At 41.1% G+C, this 17,126-nt stretch overlaps 1 protein-coding gene across 9 annotated transcripts in view; it reads left to right on the top strand.

Moving 5' to 3' along the window:
- PPP3CB (protein phosphatase 3 catalytic subunit beta) overlaps positions 1-15,131 on the top strand; it is a 67,911-nt gene extending 52,780 nt beyond the window's left edge. For 4 of the 9 annotated variants that reach the window (XM_077822662.1, XM_077822663.1, XM_077822666.1 and 1 more), the window contains 2 exons: positions 7,288-7,317; positions 8,926-10,607. In XM_077822662.1, coding sequence (XP_077678788.1) covers positions 7,288-7,317; positions 8,926-9,104 — 209 coding nt within the window. In that variant the 3' untranslated portion in view covers positions 9,105-10,607. Of the gene's footprint in view, positions 1-55; positions 2,329-7,287; positions 7,318-8,925; positions 10,608-11,145; positions 11,209-12,987 lie in introns of those variants that run through there. The other 5 variants (XM_077822665.1, XM_077822668.1, XM_077822669.1 and 2 more) reach the window with 3 other exon arrangements.
- Positions 15,132-17,126: the final 1,995 nt, after the last annotated feature.

The following is a 17,126-nucleotide window of genomic DNA, read 5'->3' as shown; positions in this document are numbered from 1 at the left end:
TGTTGTTGTTTTATTAAATTGTCTGTGCTCTAATTTCTTCTCCCTCATTTCCCAGTTTTTCTTCATATTGCATTATAAACACCAGAGAGAGGATCAAACTAACTAGAAAAAAATGTTTTGTTAACATAACGCATACAACATATTACCACTAGAGGAGAAAGCTGGACATTTGGAAAGTATGCAAAAGAGGGTTTTTTTTTGTGGGGGAAGGAGTGTTTTTTTCACTGACATGAGAATGCTTTATTGTGGTATTCCTGATACACTGAATCAATCCATTAGCTATTTCATTCTTCTTTCACTGTTTCAAAATAATCCAATTGTTAACTTTTTTTAATATAATATTTTAGTTTTTACTGATCAATATGCACCAATTTATTTAGATTTTTCTCTTGTACTATGTATGCACCTTTTAAACAAAACCTATTAAAGGTTTTAAATATACAGTTTAATAAACAGTTTCCAAGCTACAAAAGGAAAAGTTCTGAAGTAAAACAACTATAATAGAACCAAATATTTATTAGCCAATGGTATAGTGAGGTTTCACATTGAAAAGATTTTTTTTTAGAAAATACCATATATTTATCAGTATAGTATGAAATGTCATAAATAATTACAGCTAAACTGCATTTGAGAAAATAAATGAACAAAGCATATTTTGTGATGTATAATCCTTGCTTTTCTATTGTTTTTGTTCACTTGCTAGTTCACAAAATTCAGTAATGATCAATTAATGTTAATTAGCGAAGTTCTCTTGTGTTGATGATTGGAAAAATCATCTGTTTGCATAGTCAAGGCTCAGTCTGCTTCCACTGTGTAGTTTTTATTTTAGTGGGGTGTATGTGTTTCAAATGATTTGGGCTGAAACTTCTTTTATCAGAATAGGTAGTATATCCAGATATATTTGTAAAATTAATATTTACTTTAAGTACAAACACAGATATAAATAAACCAAATTAAGCAGTTTTGAATTGGAGCTTCAGAAATGTAATTTGGACCCAACTTCAGATTTTTGGCAAGAAATACCTTCAGTCAGAACTCTTTCATTTTGAGATCAAACAAAAAGTGGGCACAACAGTCCTTAAAGGGACAATAAACTCTGTAGTAAGTTATTAGAAGAGAGTATGATGGTAAAAAACCCAGATGATATTAGTACCCTGTCAATGTACCTGAAATAATTTGTTCAGGTTTGTCCCCTGGGGAAAGAGCTGATCATCTGGGATAGAATGCAGAATAGGGCACCTAAAATGATACCCAGTCTGAAGTATCTAAATTGTGAGGAAGGATTAAACAAACTGATTCTCTTTGCAAAACAGAAGAGACCGAGGTGTAACAACATAAATTCTAAGCATCATGTAAGGGGTATAGTCAATAGACATATATTTATTGCTGAGAAGAGCAGAGGAAACAACCTGAAAATTAGAGTAAATTGGGAATACCAGCATAACTATATCATGCAAAAGGAAGTGAGCATATTAACCACTTGACAAACACCTGGATTCATTTCTGGAGGAGGGGATTGAGTGGAATTCAAGGTTGTTAGTACTGAGATAAATTTTTAAAGGGGAAGGTATTTTGGGTAACATTGCCTTTGTCTGTTCGTAACATTTTTTATGTGAAGTGTAGTTAAGCATTTAATAGTGTACTGCTTACATGAGCAAATTCAGGCAACTTTATTTCACTCGTGCTTCATTATTTTAATGATGCTGTAAGATATAACTCTTCTAGTGCCATTTATTCAGTGGAATGAAGTTGTCACCATTTATTTGAATTAGGGCTGTCAATTAACTGCTGTTAACACCTGCGATTAACGCATGTTAATATTTTTAACACGCATTAATCGCAGACCCTGTGGGCGAGAGGGCAGCATGAGCTGCTCTGAGAAACCTGTTTGGTCAAGCGCAGTAACACAAGCCGTCACCAGAGGGCGGGAAGAGAAGAGGCTTCAGAAAGTAAGGTAGCTCTCATCCCTACGTTTTTAAAGTAAAAACAGGACAGGCAGGGACTCGCCGGAGCGCCCCCTCTCCTTTTCAGGGCTCGCTGGAACCACCCTCCCCATGCCTTCTGACCCCCCAACCACCCTGTGCTACCTGCAGCTGGGGCTGCCTCCTGATTTTTGCACTGCCCACTTTGGGGTCTCCCCATCCCGGCCCTGTGCCATCCACAGCTGGTGCTGACCCCTCCCCCTGTGCTGCCCAAGGCTGGGACTGACCCTGATCCTGAGCTCAGGGGCACCCCACCACCCCCAAGCCCCACGCAGCCCATGGTTGGGGCTGGGGCTGACCCCTCCCCCCTGGTGCTACCCAGGGCTGGGGCTGACCCCTCTGCCCAAGACCTATGCCGTCTGCCCCCTCCTCCCCCGTGCTGCTTGCCCACCCAAAGCTCCATGCCTCCCCCAGCTGAGGCTGATTTCCTCCCCTCCCCTCCCCTGGCTGAGGCTGACCCCCTAACTCCCCCCCCCCCCCCGAGCTCTGCACCTTCCTCAGCTGAGGCTGATTTCCTGCCCCCACTCCCCCCAGCTCTGCACCATCCAGGGGTCAGCTCTGAAGCCAGCACTGGCTGCCAGCAGCAAATTTCTCCAATTTCCTGCAGGTGGGCTCTGCCACCTTCAGCTGATCCCCAGACAGCAGTTGCCTCTCTCTACTCTGCCTTGCAGATGGGACAAATACCCAGTTTGGCGGAGGAAGTAGGGACGGCCAGGACAGAGCTGAAAAAGGGGACTGTCCTGGCCAAAATGGGACGTATCGTCACCCTAGCCAGCCCGGGGTTGTTCCTGGCCCGCCCCTCACTCCCAGGACCAACCCCCCTGCGTCGTGCCCCATTGCCCCTAGCTGGCTGCTCACTCCAAGGGTACCCCATAGAGAACATGGCCTGGTGAGCTCAGCTTCCCTGCACCAGTTTCTCCTCCCTTGCAGTATGAGCAGTCCCTGAGGTAAAATACACCCTTCCTTGCAAGCAAGGGCTTGCTCAGCTGAAGGGAGCCCACCTAGCTCAGTAAAAGGAAGTGAGCCTGTTGAGACCAATACCAGAAACCACCCTTCCACAAGCAGCAGCAAGACCGCTTCGTTGTCATCCTCCTGCGCAGATTATTGCTTACTTCCTCCCTCCCCTGTCCTCCCCCAACACTGAGTGCTTGTTTGTCTGAGTGATTGGCTGAACAAGAAGTAGGACTGAGTGGACTTGTAGGCACTAAAGTTTTACATTGTTTTATTGTTAAGTGCAGTTATTTTTTTACATAATTCTACATTTGTAAGTTCAACTTTCGTGATAGAGATTGCACTACAATACTTCAGTGAGGTGAATTGAAGTTTCTTTTTTACAGTGCAAATGTTTGTAATAAAAAATAAATATAAAGTGAGCACTGTACACTTTGTATTCTGCGTTGTAACTGAAATCAATATATTTGAAAATGTAGAAAACATCAAAAAAATATTTAAATCAATAGTATTCTATTATTATTTAACAGCGTGATTAATCATGATTAATTTTTTAATGGCTTGATGGCCCTAATTTGAACGGGAGTTAGCATTCTGATTAACCGAGGTCCTGATTCAGCAAGAAACGTAAGCACATGCTTAACTTTAAGCTTGTGAGTAGTCCCAGTGAAATCAGTTGGAGTGATCAAGTACTTTGCTGATCTTAGCCCTTGGATACCAATCTGATCATTACTCAGCGGACTGGGAAGATACTTTTTTATTGGCCTAGATGTTGCATCAGCTCTGACTTTTTATCAAGAGGGGAGTCTTAGAACTGCAGAAGATCTAAAATATCATGCCACCTGTCCTTGAATGTCCTTACTTAGACAGTTAAGCTAACTGAGAATTTTGCTTCAGTAAGGATTTCAGAGTTGGACCTATTAATATGCTGTGGTTCTGTTGTTAGGTGTATCAGGGTTTATTAAGGATTTCACTTGTAACTTAGAGAATCTGAGTTAAAATGTTATAAATTGTTTTTTATTGTGTTATATTTTAAAAGCAGTTGTATTTTCCAATTGGTTTGTTCCTTTATGCTTAGTGTAACAAACTGCCTTTCTTATTTCAAATCACTTATATATATCCTGAGATCTCTCTGAAATAACGGGGAAAGTAGAATTAATTAGGTAATAGGTTTTGAAATTTGTATGTATGACAAAACTATATAATTTACAGAGGCGAAGCAGTATCCGTGATCTTTTAAGAAAAAAATTGAAAAAAAAGGCCTCATGGGTAACAAGAAATGATGGAGAGAGGTTTAGTGCTGTATTTGTGGCAAACTGGAAGAATAAAAAGATAAGAAGGAATTATATGTTTGGTTAGCTTTTAAGATATTCCTAAAAGTAACTTAATTTTTGCTGTTTGGGAACGTTTTTTTCCCCCCCATAAACATGGAAAATAACCATTCACACAAGTGGCTATTTGACTTAATCCTGAGATATCTTCTCTTTCCATATGAGGACAAGAAGCTTTTGGTAACTCTAAATATAAAGGTTGTAAAAGTACTGTATTATGCATACAAGGTATTAATACAGATGACTATTTTATAAGACACATTTTCCAAAGCAACACTGTAAAAATTGTAATTATTTGTAAAACACAGTGATTTTAAATCATAATGTAGGTAATGTGTATATATTTGTTTTCTATTTATTTTCTTACTCAAATTATACTTCTCTAATTTAAAGAATTCTGAAAATCTGTTCTGATGGAATCACAAATTAATCATTTCTATCTTGCTTCCCCAAGATTTACTTTTATACCTATTCCATTCCAATTCCTTTTTTCTTAAGAATCAGTTTAGCAAACACGTTGTTAGCACTGTGTAAACTATCTGTTGAATGGAGAAACTTCTTAAACTTCTGGGTGCCACATTTCAGGAAAGATGTGGACAAATTGAAGAAAGTCCAGAGAAGAGCAACAAAAATGATTAAAGGTCTAGAAAACATGATCTATGAGGGAAGATTGAAAAAATTAGTTTTAGTCTGGAGAAGAGAAGACTGAGGTGGGACATAACAGTTTTCAAGTACATAAAAGGTTGTTACAAGGCAGAGGGAGAAAAATTGTTCTTCTTAACCTCTGAGGAAAGGACAAGAAGCAATGGGCTTAAATTGCAGCAAGGGCGGTCTAGGTTGGACATTAGGAAAAACTTCCTAACTGTCAGAGTGGTTAAGCACTGAAATAAGTTGCCTAGGGAGGTTGTGGAATCTCCATCATTGGGGATTCTTTATAGCAGTTTGGACAAACACCTGTCAGGGATGGTCTAGATCAGGGGTGGGCAAACTTTTTGGCCCAAGGGCCACATCTGGGAATAGAAATTGTATGGCGGGCCATGAATGCTCACAAAATTGGGGTTGGGGTGCAGGAGGGGGTGAGGGCTCTGGTTGTGGGTGCGGGCTCTGGGGTGGGGCCAGAAATGAGGAGTTCAGGGTGTGAGAGGGGTCTCTGGGCTGAGGCGGGGGAGTGGAGTGTGTGTGTGGGGGGGGGGGCGTGAGGGCTCTGGCTGGGGTGCGGGCTCTGGGGTGGGGTTGGGGATAAGGAGTTTGGGGTGTAGGAGGGTGGTGCTCAGAGTGGCACTTACCTCAAGCAGCTCCCGGAAGCAACGGCATATCCCCACTCTGGCTCCTACACGGAGGCACAGCTGGGCAGCGTGCAGGCACTGCCCCTGTGGGGCTGGTGCTTGGGGCAGGGGCAGTGTGCATAGTGGAGCCCCCTGGCCGCCTCTATGCGTAGGAGCCGCAGGAGGGCCATGCCACTGCTTCCGGGAGCCATGTGGAGTGGCCCCTGACCCCAAGCCTTCTGGGGGCTTGAGGGCCAGATTAAAACGGCTGGCAGGCTGGATGCGGCCCGCCAGTCATAGTTTGCCCACCCCGGTCTAGATAATACTTAGTCGTGTCTTGAGTCCAGGGGACTGGACTAGATGACCTCGAGGTCCCTTCCAGTTCTATAATTCTGTGATTCTAAATGTCTGTTTTGGAGGTAGGATTGATGGAAGGGAGATGCACAGAATTACTTATCATTAGTGAAATGTACTCAATTTTTCACTGAAAAGATTTAGTAATAAGTGGTTTATGCAGCAAGGCTGTACTAGAAAAAGATGGCTAAGGTCTTGGTAGTCTTATTAGATCTAATAATTTTACATTAAGGCAGACAACTTTGTAGATTGTATAGTCATATTTTGTACAAAATATGAACTTGGAGAATCCTTAAATATAAAAAGTTACAGCTGTTTACACAGCTACTTAACTTTAGAAACACTAACTCCTAACTGGTCAATTAGGGCTATGTCTACACTACAGACCTTACAGCGGCACCACTGCAGCTATGCTCCTGTATGGTCTCCCATGTAGCTGCTCTGTGCTGATGGGAGAGAGCTCTCCTATTGGCATAATTAAACCACCCCTCATTGAGCTATGTTGGTGGGAGGGCATCTCCCGCCAACATAGCACTGTGCATACCAGCACTTTTGTTGGTGAAACTCAGTCGGTCGGGAGGTGTTTTTTTCATACCCTTTTCCGACAAAAGTGCTAGGGTAGGCATGGATCTTTGAAATGTTTACATTGTAAATTCATCCATCCACCAAAGTATATGAGTGTGTTTTGTCCAGAGCTCCTCCAGCTATAAAGATCTTGGTTTACTTCCCTAAATGCGAGTTGCTGTTTGGCAGTTTGTAAACGTGACTTGTTAGATTTTTGTTTGTATGCTCTAATACCTGAATTTCATTTAATGAATTCAGTTTGAATCACAGCATCACTTTTTTGCTTAGAATTCAGTGCTAAAATCCAAGTACTGAATTCAGCTTCTGAGTGCAAAAGATGTGTGCAAGGACCATGGTGTCAAACATTAAATAAAAAGATAAAATCCATTTGTACTAAATTAGTATTTTGTCTTACTAATAAAACACTGATAGTCTTAACTTCGCTCCTTTATAACATCTTTCTTGGTAACATAGAGTCCAGTAACGTGCTATGGACCTTCAAAGAATTTGTAGAACCTAGTTGAAACCAAAATATGCCCCTAACCTTAACAGTATTTAGGGTTGTATGTTAGTTTTACGTAAAGAAATAATCAACCAGTTACATACAATAGGTAGATTAAGTTGCATTATATGAGTGTTGCATTTGATAAACTGTCACTTGAGATGTAGGAGTCACTTCACTTCAGTTTATAAAATAGTCTTAATTTTCACTGAAAAATATTTGCAATCAGATCTGAGCTAGGGTGATATATTAAATTGATCATTGCCTTTTCTGCTATGTGATATTACACTCTTCATCTTTCTCATTCATTTTGCATGCATCTGCTCACTTCTGTACAGCCACAGTAGAGGCAATTGAGGCTGAAAAAGGTATGATCAGAGTCTTTGCCAGTGGCAGAGATCTGTGGCGTCTGGGCGGGAATTTGAAACTATTCTGTGTGCGTGTGTCTTACATTCAACTTGCACAACCAGAGATGAATCAACTGCATTGATTCATCCATTTGATATGTAACATTCATTTCTTGCCTTAGGATAATAACTTCCTTTAATAATGTTTCAGAGAAATCATTTTGTTTTTCCCCCAGTTTCTTTACAAAATGTGCAATAGTTTTTTGCTTTTTATTTGTGTAAAGCATGTTGTGATACGTGGTTTGTGTCTTGACGACTTTAAAAAGTGGTCGTGTTGAATTTTGTTTTTTCTGAATTCAACTGCAAATATGTTTTGAGTTGGGGGTGGGGGTTATTTATGCATGTTTCTTTTGATAAAATTTATTCTTAGTGGCTTGAAATCTAATCTTTTCATCACTTTCCATAACACATCTGGTAGTGCAAGACCTATCATTACAGTGTTCCTATTTTTACTATGTGATTTTGAGGGTAGTTTGCTGACCAAATTTGTTTATAGTATGTACACACACCTGACAATGAAAGGCATAACAAAATACAGGGGTTGCCAATGTTGCTGTACCAAATATGTTGCTGTACCAAATATGTTGCTGTTCAGGCATCCTTTGTTAATATTAATGTCGTTAAAACTCCATACAATTTTAGGGTCTGTAAATAAGAGCCTTTTATATACGCATTTTGATTTCCTATATCACAATGTTAAATTAAGTGAATGACAAACAGTATAGCAATTAGTTTGTTTCAAATTTGGTCGCAAAACACCATTTAATGACTACTTTTTTTACATTGTGGAAGTCAGCTATCCAAAAATATTATCAAGAGCCAAATTCTGTTCCATTGTAATCAGTGGATACTGCGCACACACATACAACAGAAAATTTTGTTGCTAAGACTTCAGGCTTTTCATATGGTCAGCCATTTTTACATCTAAATGCAGCTTAGTAAGAAGGCATTTCCTATTTCATTTAAAATGATGTGTAGAAGAGTAATATCTAGTTTCCTGTTTAAAGTCATGCCCAACTGATGACTCTAAGACTGTGGTTGTGTCCATTTCAACTATCCACATGATTAGAACAGAGTTAGAGCCATATTCTGCAGTTTTGCCTGCATGAAAACTGCAGGATCAGGACTTTGATTTGTATGCAAAATCTGAAGGCTTTTTTTTTTTTTTTAAACACTTGTGCTGCTTTGCCTTCACTGCACTTACTGAGCTGCTTATTGACATTCCATTGAAGTGAACGGGATGTTAAGATGAGCCTGATACACGCAGCAGCAAAGCAGTTGTTAGCACTGATCACACCAGGAGTGCTCAGCAGCAAAGTAGGTTTAAGCCACCTTGATTCTTACGGAAATATATTTGACATATACTATTTTGATTGTCAGTTGAAATCATGATTGCCATTGAACATTCTAGGAAAGCACATTATATAAGCGTTACTAATTCAGTTGTAGAGCCATAAAAGTTTCTTTGGCTAATTTCTTAGATGTCTTTTTAAATCATTTTATTAGAAAAAGTATATACTTTCAACTTATTTTTCTGTTACTGACCTATGAAATTTGCATTTTGTTAAGCAATACGAGGATTTTCTCCGCAACATAAAATCTGCAGTTTTGAAGAGGCAAAAGGTTTGGATAGGATCAATGAGAGAATGCCACCAAGAAAAGATGCTCTTCAGCAAGATGGTATTAATTCTGTAAACACAACAAATGCCAATGGAAACAATGGGACTGGCAACAACAATGCACAGTGACCACACCAACTTCTGGTTTACTCATATGTCTTGCCTGAGAATTCCTAGAGTACTGCTTTTTGACATGACAACAGATGAAATAGCCAGGGGGAATCAGTCAAACTGACTTCTTAATATAATGTGGAAAACATAACTTGATCCCGCTGAAGACAAACCATCGTGCTTTTGAGGCAACAGCCCCTCTCTATAAGTGATGACGGAACATCTGTGAGCATGCTTCATATATATACAGAAATTCCAACATTGCTGGCTGAATCTTGAGGAGAGCTATGGGGAAATGGTTGGGCTGTTATCACTAAAGCACATATAGACTAGCATTTTACGCTTATCATAGTCAACACTTTAAGTTTACAAAATGGGATTTTCTTTTCAGCAGAGCTAGGGGTTTTTTTGGTTTTTTTTTTCAATCAGACTTTCAAATACAACCCTAAGAGCTACTATTTATTAATGGACATTGGTTTCATGAAGTGTCTTTAAAAACATATATTAGAATAGTCTTAAAAAAAATCTGAGGCTGCAAAAAGTGTATGTTAAATAAATGAAAAAAATGCCAAAAATCGCAGTTGGTTATTCTGTAAAATGCTGACCTCAGGTGTACTCCTTAGATGTTGCTAATTCTGTATTATATTCACTGTATTTTTTAGTTAAAGCTTATCAGAAGATTTCTATGTAGGAATGTTTATTACTTGAACACAGATTTTAAAATATTTAATGTAGAAACTTTTATGCCCAACTTTTGAGATTCTCCCTCCACCGTGAATTTAAAAATATATTTAAAATTTTAAAAGTTTGAAAAATAATGCAATTGTTAATTTTAAGGTACTTTTAATTGAACTTTGTACATTATGTTAAAGTACATTTTGATTCATATCAAGTCTGTAAAGCGTGGCATTGTATTTTGTGTATGCATGTTTTCATTTTGCAAATATTTAATATATAGATCTCTGATGTACAGGAACAACGTCTATAGGTTATATAGATGTTATGGGTACTTTTACTGTATTGTGAGTGTTAAAGTTGCTTAAATAGTTAATATAATCACTGGCCAGGCTGAATAGCTGCAAGCTTTTTATTATTTTTCTTAATTCTATAAAGGAAACTGAAAATGTTATGGAAATATTTTTATTTAGGCAATGCAGCGCATAAGCAATTGTTCTGTTCAGTTGTTAAGGCATTAGTGAAAGTGTAAAATTGAGACTGCATGTTTTTTAGCTACAGGACTGCTTGGTTAAACTAAAAATTGAAACCATATGCTGATTTGTTCACAAATAATGAACTGTACTGATTGTCACTGTACTTTGTTATATATTTTGACATTTGCTACCTACCTTTCTCATCCCCTGGAACACAACTTGAAACTTAAGTCACTAGAGTTCATCTCCCTTTTGGTTTGCCATAAAGTACAATCTGTAGAAACCCCTGTCTAAGTTGAAAATTTTATGCATGTTCCGAACTATTCAAGTATTTTATAAACAGTAGCACACAATAAATTTTGTGCATGGGCTGCTGCTTCTAGCATTGTGTTTTTGTTTTGTTGTTTTGAACAGTATTTTCTAAATCATTTTTAATTGGCAAAAAAAATGGGTATAGTGTAAATGGTCACTTAGTTCAGCTTTAAAGCAATACTTTAAAGCAATATAATTGAAGCTTAAATTTTCATCTTGAATTTCTGCTTCCATTTATTTTGCTAATTTTCGTTTAGTGAGTTCTTGCAAATAGAATACTTCAGAATTTTTCTCTATATTAAATTTGACATCCTCAATGATGATTTCTACAAACCTACAAGGAAGGTCAATATGAGGGTTCACTCAAGTGTTTTTTTGTTTTTTTTTAAAGCTGTTCAATATTGATGCCTTTTGTATTTGTTCAGTGGTTGTGATGACCATTTATGATAAGTAAGGTGGCTTATTTGAGAGTCAGTAGCTGATAATGTTGAATCTTGCTAGTCTGTTTTGGTTGAAGGTAAATGAGAAAATCTGCTAAAAAGAACTATGGTATATTCTGAACTGAACCTATTCTGGTTTTACTTTATTTATTTTAGATGCAGTTTAATTGGAAATAGTGATGAACAATCTGAACACAGAAGACCAAATGACAAACAAAGGTAAGTGTTATCAGTAGACATAATTCATGGGCTATGTAGTCTCTGATAGATGACATTGGGACAGAGCAAAATTTGCACCAGTATCCTAAGTGTATAAATAGGGCCTACCAAATTCACGGTCCATTTTGATCAATTTCACAGTCATAAGATTTTTTAAATAATAAATTTCATGATTTCAGCTATTTAAATCTGAAATTTCATGATGTAATTGTATGGATCCTGACCAGAAAAGGAGTGGGGAGGGGAGGGGGGTCACAAGGTTATTGTAGGGGGTTTGCAGTACTGCTACCCTTCTGCACTGCTGCTGGCAGCAGTGCTGTCTTCAGAGCTGGGCAGCTGGAGAGCAGTGGTTGCTGGCTGGGAGACCAGCTCTGAAGGCAGAGCCACCGCCACCAGCAGCAGTGCACAAGTAAGAGTGGCATGATATGGTATTGCCAGCTTTACTTCTGCGCTACTGCCTGCAGAGCTGTGACTTCAGTCAGCAGCTGCCACTCTGGCCATCCAGCTCTGAAGGAAGCAGCGCAGCATGGTATGGTATTGCCACCCTTACTTCTGTGCTGCTGCTAGCAGGACGCTGCCTTCAGAGCTGGGCATCTGGCCAATAGCTGCTGTTCTCTGGTCACCAAGTCCTGAAGGCAGAGTAGAAGTAAGGGTGGCAATACCATGACCCCTCTAAAATAACCTTGCGACCCCCCTACAGCTCCCTTTTGGGTCAAGACCCCCAATTTGAGAAATGCTGGGGTCCTGCCATGAAATCTGTATAGTATAGGGTAAAAGCACAAGACACACAAGACTAGATTTCATGGCGGGAGGGACACCAGATTTTATGGTCTATGATGCGTTTTTCCTGGCCGCGAATTTGGTAGGGGCCTAGGTATAAAAATTTAACCTAGACAATGGTCTGCCAGTGCTGCCTTTTTGATGGTGTGAATTGAAAAAATCCACTAGTCCTCAGCCAATTGTCTTTAACTGATTGATTGTCTGTGACCAGTTTTGATAAGGTAATATTCTACACACATGTGCCCGTGTGTGTGACACACACACCTATGAAATACAATCCAATTAAAACCGCATACTCTCTGTGAATACAATCCCAAATTTTAGGATTATCCCAGCATGTGTGGAGAGCAACACCAAAGCCTAAAGTAATTTGAAAATATTAAAAGCCTGTTAAAAGTTGCCTGAATCTCAACTTGCTCTATGTCAGAGTAGCAGCCGTGTTAGTCTGTATCCGCAAAAAGAAAAGGAGTACTTGTGGCACCTTAGAGACTAACAAATTTATTTGAGCATAAGCTTTCGTGAGCTACAGCTCACTTCATCGGATGCATTCAGTGGAAAATACAATGGGGAGATTTATATACACAGAGAACATGAAACAATGGGTGTTACCATACACACTGTAACAAGAGTGATCGGGTAAGGTGCGCTATTACCAGCAGGAGAGCAGGGAACTTTTGTAGTGATAATCAAGGTAGGCCATTTCCAGCAGTTGACAAGAACGTCTGGGAGGTAGGGGGGAGAATAAACATGGGAAATAATTTTACTTTGTGTAATGACACATCCACTCCCAGTCTTTATTGAAGCCTAAGTTAATAGTATTTAGTTTGCAAATTAATTCCAATTCAGCAGTCTCTCGTTGGAGTCTGTTTTTGAAGTTTTTTTGTTGAAGAATTGCCACTTTTAGGTCTGTAATCGAGTGACCAGAGAGATTGAAGTGTTCTCTGACTCGTTTTTGAATGTTATTCTTGACGTCTGATTTGTGTCCATTTATTCTTTTAGGTAGAGACTGCCCGGTTTGGCCAATGTATATGGCAGAGGGGCATTGCTGGCACATGATGGCATATATCACATTGTTAGATGTGCAGATGAATCACTAGAACACCTTTAGGCAGAGAAATCTGCCTCTGGGTGGGTAACTGTGGTTTTAAGCAGGCAATCCTTTCACATAAATGAAGATGTCCTCCATCTTATCTCTGAAAAACATTCTTCCAGTAAAAGGCAGATAAAGGAGCAACTGAATATGCCTGAGACTGAATACTCTGACCTATGCATACTTCCCAACAGTGATCCCAATAGTGTCCCAGTCAAATGCATTAAACATCTCTCAGTGGATGCATTGTCATCTCCATTGTTGTATGCAGTGTTGTTTTAGCCATGTTGGTCCCAGGATATTAGAGAGACAAGGTGGGTGAGTGTCACAGAGTCACTGGGGCAATCATAGAATATTAGGGTTGGAAGAGACCTCAGGAGGTCATCTAGTCCAATCCACTGCTCAAAGCAGGACCAACACCAACTAAATCATCCCAGATAAGGCTTTGTCAAGCTGGGCCTTAAAAACATCTAAGGATGGAGATTCCACCACCTCTCTAGGTAATCCATTTGGGTGCTTCACCACCCTCCTAGTGAAATAGTGTTTCCTAATATCCAAACTAAACCTCCTCCACTGCAACCTGAGACCATTGCTCCTTGTTCTGTCATCTGCCACCACTGAGAACAAGTGAGCTCCATCCTCTTTGGAACCCCCTTCAGGTAATTGAAGGCTGCTATCAAATTCCCCCCTCACTCTTCTCTTCTGCGGACTAAATAACCCCAGTTCCCTTGTACCCTCAGCCTCTCCTCGAACCCTAGTTCCCTCAGCCTCTCCTCGTGAGTCATGTGTCCCAGCCCCCTAATCATTTTCGTTGCCCTCTGCTGGACTCTGTCCAATTTGTTCGCATCCGTTCTGTAGTGGGGGGGGACAGACCAAAACTGGACACAATACTCAAGGTGTGGTCTTACCAGTGCTGAATAGAGGAGAATAATCAGCCCAATATGCCATTGGCCTTCTTGGCAACAAGGGCACACTGCTGACTCATATCCAGCTTCTTGTCCACTGTAATCTCCAGGTCCTTTTCTGAAGAACTGCTGCTTAGCCACTTGGTCCCCAGCCTATACAGTGCATGGGATTCTTCCGTCCTAAGTTCAGAACTCTGCACTTGTCCTTGTTGAACCACATCAGATTTCTTTTGGCCCAATCCTCCAATTTGTCTAGGTCACTCTGGACCCTACCCTCCAGCGTATCTACCTTCCCCCTCCCCCCCAGCTTAGTGTCATCTGCGAACTTGCTAAGAATGCAATTAATCACATCATCCAGATCATTAATAAAGATGTTGAACACAACTGACCCCTGGGGCGCTCCACTTGATACCGGATGCCAACTAGACATCGAGCCGTTGATCACTACCTGTTGAGCCCGACAATCTAGCCAGCTTTCTATCCACCTTCTAGTCCATTCATCCAGCCCATACTTCCTTAACTTGCTGGCAAGAATACTGTGGGAGACCGTATCAAAAGCTTTGCTAAAATCAAGATATATCACATCCACCGCCTTCCCTATATCCACTGAGCCAGTCATCTCATCATAGGAGGCAGTCAGGTTGGTCAGGCATGACTTGCCCTTGGTAAATCCATGTTGGATGTTCCTGATCACCTTCCTCTCCTCCAAGTGCTTCAAAATGGATTCCTTGTGGACCTGCTCCATGATTTTGTCAGGGACTGAAGTGAGGCTGACTGGTCTGTAGTTCCCCGGATTCTCTTTTTCCCCCTTTTTTTTTTTTTTTTTTAAATATGGGCACTATATTTGCCTTTTTCCACTCAGTAATTGCCTCCCCCATTCAGTAAGGGTCCCACACTTTCCCTGACCATCTTGTTGGTGCTAACGTATCTGTAGAAACCCCTATTGTTACCTTTCATGTAAGTTGCTAGCTGCAACTCCAGTTGTGGCTTGGCCTTCCTGATTACACCCCTGCATGCTCTAGCAATATTTGTATACTCCTCTCTAGTCATCTGTCCAAATTTCACTTCTTGTAAGCTTCCTTTTGTAATCTAAGCTCACTGAAGATTCCACTGTTAAGCCAAGCTGGTCGCCTGCCATATTTGCTATTCTTTCTGCACTTTGGGATGGTTTGTTCCTTCACCCTCAAATAAGGCTTTTTAAAAATGCTTTGTAACTACTCCATATGAAGCCAGTCAGGACTCTGGGGGAGCATGCTTCCTCTCTCTGAGCATACCGTCGCCATGGCAAGAAGCTTATACAGCATCGACCTTCCTGGATCTGACCTCGGAGCATTCAGCATCCTCTTCCACAACATGTGCTTCCAGCAGCGAGTCTGCCCAGGCAAGGCTCCTGGGGAAGCCAGAGGGCCCTGCACCCCAACTCCACAGGCAGACATGAGTCTCAGACTGCCAGTAAAACAGAAGTTTATTATTCGAAAGGAACATAGCATAGAACACATCTTGTTAGCACAGAAATCAGTGACTTTCAGCCAAGTCCATCTTGGAGATTCCTGGGCCAGAAGCCCTGGACTCCCCCTCTTCCAGTCCCTACAAGCAGACTGCCAGTTTCCAGCAACCTGACTTCCGACACCCCTGTTGCTCCTCCTTGTCTTTGTCTCGCTTCACCTGGTCATCACCTGGTTGCATCCCCCTCCTGGGTCTCAGGTTATGAAGGGCACTGGTCATAGCATATGTGCAGGCAGCTGGAGGAGCCTCACCAGCCCCACAGGTCTCAGCCAAACTCACACACCCCTATTCTCACCATCGAGGTATTGATGCAGCCTCCAGGGAAACTGAGGCACACAGTATTCGTGCAAAACAGTAAAACTCACATACAGTAACTCCTCACTTAATGTTGTAGTTATGGTCCTGAAAAATGTGACTTAAAGCGGAACGATGTTAAGCGAATCCAATCTCCCCATAAGAATTAATGTAAATAAGGGGGGGTTAGGTTCCAGGGAAATTTTTTTCACCAGACAAACTTTTTGTGTGTGTGTACACACACACACACACACACACACACACACACAGAGTATAACTTTTAAACAATTTAATACTGTACACAGCAATGATGATTGTGAAGCTTGGTTGAGGTGGTGGAGTCAGAGGATAGGATATTTCCCAGGGAATGCCTTACTGCTAAATGATCTAGCATTCGGTTGAGCCCTCAAGGGCAACAACTAACGATGTAGTTAATGTAGCCTCACACTCTACAAGGCAGCATGACTGGAGGGAGGGGAGATAGCATGGCAGACAGAGACACACACCCTGTGCGTGGGAGAGAGAGAGAGATATACATTGCCCCTTTAAGTATGGTGACCCCATTCTAAGTATGTTGCCTTTAAAAAAAATCAGGAAGTTGAGACAGCAGCTGCAGCCAGCAAGCTCTCTCTGTCCTGAGCCCTGTCCTGTCCCCACCCTGCCCTATATGGAGAAGGGGTAAGCAGGGGGCAGGAGTAGGGGGGAGGGGGCCACCCTGACATTAGCCCCCTTCTTCCCCCCTCCTGTGAACAGCAAGCAGGAGGCTCCCGGGAGCAGCTCCAAGGCAGAGGGCAGGAGTAGCACATGGCAGTCGGGGGAGGGACAGCTGAACTGCGGGTGGCTGCTGCACTGGGAACTTGGAGCTTAGGGGAGCCGGGAGCTGATAGGGGGGTTGCCTGGTTCCAAGCCCCCACCAGCTAGCTGCAACGGGCTGCTCTTCCTGCAAGCAGCCAAATGAGGTTATAAGGGAGCATTGCACAACTTTAAATGAGCATGTTCCCTAATTGATCAGCAACGAAACAACATTAACCGGGATGACTTTAAGTGAGGAGTTACTGTACAACATAAAAAGGGAAAATCCCCACTTCCTCACAGTGAGATAATATCTTTTATTGGACCAACTTCTGTTGGTGAGAGAGACAAGCTTTTGAGTTTACAGAGAGCTCTTCTTCAGGTCTAGAAACATACTCAGAGTGTCACAGCTAAATAGAAGATGGAACAGATTGTTTAGCATAAGTAGTTAACACATATTTCATAACTGAAATTCATAACTTCACTAGACACTAAAAACCATGGACTGAATAGAGAGACTGGATTTATGGCTTATTACAACAATCTGTAAT

Source organism: Eretmochelys imbricata, chromosome 7, assembly GCF_965152235.1.
Source record: "Eretmochelys imbricata isolate rEreImb1 chromosome 7, rEreImb1.hap1, whole genome shotgun sequence".
Lineage (NCBI taxonomy): Eukaryota > Metazoa > Chordata > Testudines > Cheloniidae > Eretmochelys > Eretmochelys imbricata.
Note: the sequence above shows the minus strand (reverse complement) of the source record. Positions and strands in the feature narration are given on the sequence as shown.